This window comes from Asparagus officinalis, chromosome 5, assembly GCF_001876935.1.
Source record: "Asparagus officinalis chromosome 5, Aspof.V1, whole genome shotgun sequence".
In the NCBI taxonomy this organism is placed as follows: domain Eukaryota; kingdom Viridiplantae; phylum Streptophyta; class Magnoliopsida; order Asparagales; family Asparagaceae; genus Asparagus; species Asparagus officinalis.
Window position 1 is genome coordinate 122,606,692 of NC_033798.1, and position 5,923 is coordinate 122,612,614.

At 40.2% G+C, this 5,923-nt stretch overlaps 1 protein-coding gene across 1 annotated transcript in view; it reads left to right on the forward strand.

The window, feature by feature from the left end:
• The window catches only part of LOC109841054 (pentatricopeptide repeat-containing protein At1g74850, chloroplastic-like), a 5,731-nt gene extending 1,091 nt beyond the window's left edge, over positions 1-4,640 (forward strand). The window contains 4 exon segments of the mRNA XM_020409918.1: positions 1-887; positions 2,404-2,718; positions 2,812-2,919; positions 3,721-4,640. The exon segment at positions 1-887 is cut by the window's left edge and continues 16 nt beyond it. Coding sequence (XP_020265507.1) covers positions 1-887; positions 2,404-2,718; positions 2,812-2,919; positions 3,721-4,054 — 1,644 coding nt within the window. The 3' untranslated portion in view covers positions 4,055-4,640.

Sequence of the window (5,923 nt, forward strand, 5' to 3'; positions counted from 1 at the left end):
GCTGCGGCGTATAATGTGCTGATAGAGGCTCATGCTAGAAACAATGCTGCTTCCGAGGCAATTTCAGTTTTAAGGCAAATGCAGGCTGCTGGGTGCACCCCAAATGCTGCAACTTATAGTATCTTGTTGAATCTTTATGGTAAAAATGGGAGATATGAGGATGTGAGGGAGCTGTTTTTGGAGATGAAGGTTGGGAATACTGAACCCGACGCCGATACATACAATATCTTGATTAGGGTTTTTGGCGAAGGAGGGTATTTCAAGGAGGTGGTCATGTTGTTTCAGGATATGGTAGAAGAGAATGTAGAACCGAATATGGAGACATATGAAGGGCTAATGTTTGCCTGTGGAAAGGGCGGACTTCATAGAGACGCAAAGGCCGTGCTCTCTCATATGAATGCTCAAGGAGTGGTTCCGAGCTCCATGGCTTACACAGGGTTAGTTGAGGCTTCTGGTCAGGCTGCATTGTACGAGGAGGCGATTGTTTCTTTCAATACGATGCATGAGATTGGTAGTATTCCTACAATTGATACATATAATTCGCTTGTGTCTGCGTTTGCGAGAGGGGGTTTGTTTAAGGAGGCAGAGGCGATATTGACGCGGATGAATGGGGTTGGGATTCAAAGGAATGAGGATTCATTTAATGGACTGATACAGGCTTATTGCCAGGGAGGGCAGTATGAGGATGCTGTGAAGGCTTATATGGATATGCAAAAGTCGAGGTGTGAGCCAAACGTGAGGACTCTTGAGGAAGTTCTTGGGGTTTATAGCGCAGCGGGGTTAGTTGAAGAGAGCAAGGAGTTGTTTCAAGAGATTGCTTCAGCTGGGGTCTTGCCGAGTATTGTGGCTTACTGCATGTTGATATCGGTGTATGCTAAGAATGACAGGTAAGTGCTCCTGAAGAGTATACTTTAATTTTTCTAACTAGGTTCATAATATTTCAGGGCGAATCTGTTTATCTTGGCTGAAGCAATATGGCTTTAGATAAGTTTGAATTGCAAGCTAATAGCAACTACTTGTAATGTTTATCAATAGCATATTGAATATATCAAGTATTGAAGCTTGAAGTTTATGACAAAACTAAAGAACTTTGAAGCCTTTTTTTTCTTCAGAACCTGTGCTGTTTTGAGTTCAGGGTGGACATACCATTGTTTTGTGTAGTGATACTGTGATAATTTCAATCACATGGAGTATGACCTCAACAATTTTTTGTATTTTTCATGGGCTCTATCCCTAGACAAATGTGTATGTCATCTGGTGACTTATAAACTCCAACGAAAAGAAGACTATTGTAATGGGTTTTAAATAGACCAAAATAGGAACATAAGAAATATTAGGTCTTTTTTATATTGAGTAAATTGCACATAACCCCCTTATCTATAGCGTTAGTTGCACTAGATCCCCCTCAAGTCATTTACTAGCACTTAGCACCAGTGAAATGCAATTTATTGAAAGATAAATTGCAAGTAACAATCCTCTATCTCATGAATTGAGGGAGGCTTTGTGCTCATAAACGAATTGAGGGTGGTCTACTGATTTTTAGGAAGATGAATTGTAAGTAACATCCCTCTTTCTTATTATTATTACATTTTTTTGGGGGGGTGGGGGTGGGGGTGGGGGTGGGTTTGCTAATAAATGAGTTGAGGAGGGTTTCATCCAACTCGAGATATAGATGAGGGGGGTTATGTGCACTTTACTCTTTTATGTTAGACCCCTAAATGTCCACATTTTGATATTATACCGCAAATGTTAATGTTAGCTCACAGTGTATTAATGTGGCAATAGAGGAAAAAAATACTCCATAAGTATGAACATCTCATGACAGTTATCATAAACTAACTTCTCTAATAGAGTTCTTCATGTTTGAGTACTAAATAATTTTTTATTGTGTTTTAACTCACATTGATTATACCACGATGTGCTTCTACTGAGAGATTTATTGATAGCGAGCAAGACCTTTACCCGTAGCAATCTGACAAATCTAACTTTCAGTTATGCATTAATGTTTCTGAATAATTGATTGGAAGGGTAAAAGGAGGACCTTGTCCAGACACACTTTTGAGCCTGTAAAATGGTGTTCCTCTCCCGTTGCTCTTGTTAGTCTCTGTTTATTAGTTGTTTGTAAATGAATTGGTAGCTTAAGATATGATGGTAGTTTCAGATGATGGAATATAAATTATTACTGCTACCTTTTGTGTCCAATTTTTTTCATTTGATTTCTTCAGATAGTTCTTCTATATCAGAAGCTAGGGAAATTTTTTTTCCTTTTCACCTACATTTAGTTTACTCTACAGTAAATCCACCTGATATTTTTTAGCATTCCATCCCTCCTCTCTCTAGGTCCCTAGTGGCATTTCTTGTTGTATATGCAATACTTACTTTAGCACTGCTCTTACCTTGCAGATGGGAAAAGGCATATGAACTACTGGAAGAAATGAAAACAAGTAGGGTTTCCAACACTCATCAGGTGATCGGCTCGATGATTAAAGGGGATTACGACGATGAATCTAACTGGCAAATGGTCGAGTATGTCCTTGACAGATATAAATCTGAAGGCTGCGGTTTTGGTTTGAGATTGTACAATGCTCTCCTAGACTCACTTTGGTGGCTTAGGCAGAAAGCACGGGCTGCTCATGTGCTTCGCGAAGCAACGAGGCGTGGACTCTTTCCAGAGCTATTTCGTGAGAGCAGACTTGTGTGGTCTGTGGATGTTCACCGGTAACACATCCTTTCATGTTCTCAACATTCCATTTCCCCTTTATTGATATATCACTATTGTGTCCAACACCATAACTGTATTCTTTTTGTTAGCATGTCAGTGGGCGGAGCTCTTACAGCCATATCAGTGTGGCTTAATGAAATACAAGAAAAATATCAAAAAGGGGAAGATCTTCCCAATTTGGTCGCTGCCGTTGTGGTGTAAGTCCTTCTGATTACTTCCTTTGTTTCTTTCAATTTGTAGTCCTTCCCTTGCTCAACCTACTGATTGATATAGGTTTTATGAAATAATCAGTAATATTCTGATCCTTGCAATCTGCTGGTGCCAAATGAATGGTCATTCCCAATATTCATCAGAAGAGAAGATTTATACTCCTTGAGTTGTTCATAGCTGATAGTTTCATTCATAAGCTATGATTTTCTCTCATAAATGAACTTTGGACCTCCTCATTCCCCAAATAACGGCTTTACCAACTGTCATAGAATACTGCCATTACACCAAAACTCCAAAGTTTTGGAGCAGTGGCAGAGTCCTTTGACATGATATAAGAGCAACGTGGATTCAAATCTTATTCGCCACAAATTTTTAAAGTGGATTTAAAAATAAAAAAATACGGCCTCTGCTTGCAAAAGGGCCCTCAACCTGACTGGGTTGGCGTTGTGGGGAGGCATGTTAGAGTATAAAATTAGAAGGGTTCCTGATGGTATCTTGTTCATAATTTGGGTCCTGGATGTGTGTCTGTAGTTGTGTTGGTGTCTATCAAACAAAAAAGAAATTATTTTTTCTGATCCAAATAAACACGAGTAGAATTCTCTACTGGATTTTGGGAGGAGAAATAGTAGGGGTGTAGGGGTAATAATCAGCTAGAACCCACACTACTTGCTCATAAATATATTATCACATACTTATAATAATTTCATTTGTTGTCGTTAGACTGAATTTTCCAAAAGTTTGTTCAGCTCCACAGAACGGAAACTCATTGAACATTCTTTTATTAACAGACGGGGAGAAATGGAGAAGAGCACAGTGGCAAGGGGACTGCCAGTTGTGAGAGCAGCTTATTCATTTCTAAGGGACGAAATATCTTCATCCTTCCATTTTCCTGGTTGGAATAAAGGCCGTATTGTTTGCCACAGGCCTCAGCTGAAGCGATTTCTCACTTCAATTCCAGATCAACCTTCTGATGAACCTGTCAACGGTTTTGTCCCTATCACCAATTCGAGTTTCCCTCATCCTGGGACTAGGATTTATACTGCAGATATAGGCAGTGATGAACAGAGTATCACTGAGAGTGATACGGAATCAGAAGCTGAGCTCATGGCAACTGCAGTCTGATACAAATCAGAGGAAACCAGGTCATATATTCTTGAATTGCTGACTGAGTTTTGTTTATGCAAATGAAGGGTATCAATGCTTATGATGAGGAGAAGTTTGATCTAAAGATGGGTCATTAAGGCCATTTCGTCGATCTATTTTACCATAAAGATGTCCTCTTGCTCGGGCCAGCAGCAACTCGATGAAGGAAGTTATCTGAGTGCCTCTATGCTGAAGCTACACCTGATTCTTGATCTGGTTCAGATGGCTTCAGTCCCAAGTTTCATATATGGGTCTCTCCATCAGCCAATTAATATAATGGAGAGGCAATAGAGCAGCTTTTGTAATGTAGTTGGATGAAAACAAAATCTAATCTGGTACAATTTAGAACCAACAATCACAGTACTCAGAATTGAGTCATTTCACAGATTGTTGAATGAGAGAAAGCAAGAAGGTATGCCAGTCGCATAATGATGATCTCTGCTTGGAAGTCATATAAGCATATAAAGATTATTACAGTTATTTTATTTCATTGATGAACTAAAAGTAGGTATTGACCTCAATTTGGTATATTGAAATCTAATAGAAGCATTTACTTCTTTTTTCACGATTTAAAATAGTTTCAATACTTTGTTTTGTTGAATTTGTTTGAAGGTTGTTTTCCATGTATATCATTAAATGCTCCTCTATCTTATTGTCCTACATAATCTACAATGTTATTCTCTTTTACGTTTGCTTTTAGAATCAAATGTTTGGATAAGATTCTAAAGGGCTAAAATACCAAATTGGTATATTTATATGAACACTTTTGCCAGTTTGGTATTTAAAAAAACTCTGGCGACAACAATGCATTAAAGCTCGGCCTTTTTGACAATAAGACTCATTTCTTAAAATCCTGGCGAGAAAATTTGTTTTTAACCCCCTTATCTCCCAAAATTATTAAATTGATACCCAAAATTATCAAAAAAAAATATTTCATCCCCTCTCTCCCTCCTCCTCCTCCTCCTCCTTCTCGTCGACATCCTCCTCCTCCTCCTCCTCTCCCATTCCCCTCTCCTCCCCTCCTCCGCCCTCCAGCTCCCTCTCCCCCGCCCCCACTGACCTCGCTTGCTACAACTCCGCCGTCTCGTCCTGCCTATGCGCCGGAGGGGAATGTGCTATCTATAATATGTTTTCCATGTGTTTAATATATTTCGAGAGAGTCAAACAAGTCTCAGAGGAACATGCTAACATGTTTTCCATGTGTTTAATACATTTCGAGAGAGTCGAACAAGTCTCAGAGTCCACAATATGGCACGCATGGGTTAAAGCCCAAGTTTGAAGCCCCATGCCTTATTCACATGAATTTATCAGACTTCAAATATAAGGTTATGGAGTATTTGCTCGCTACAACTTCAGAAAAATTACGGGGTTTGCTTTAATTTTCAGAGCGCAGAACGTTTTTGTAAAAATTTTTACCTCAAAAATGTGAACGGGTTTGATCATCCGAAGACGGAAACCTTGCTCTTTCTCACCCGTATTACCACTGCGGCCACAATGGCCACGAACCTTTTTTCGAGGTTCGGGAGTCCCCAGAACAAATATCCAAACCCGCCAACAAACCACAGGTAAAACGCGTCCCTCTCCTCTCCTTCCGAAAATATCTCACGCGCCCCTCACGCGCCATCTCCTCTCTCCCGTACCCTTCACTGGTCGGCGCTGTCACCTCCACACTCTCCCAAATCCCTAGACTCTCTCTCTCTAGATTCGCTCCCCAAATCTCACTCACCATGATCCAATCTCAATTCAAAATCTAGGGTTAGGGTTTCTCTCTCTAACCGAACTATGATCAAGCAGATCCTGGGCAAGCTCCCTCGCAAGCCCAAACCCTCCTCCGCCTCCTCCGACGAC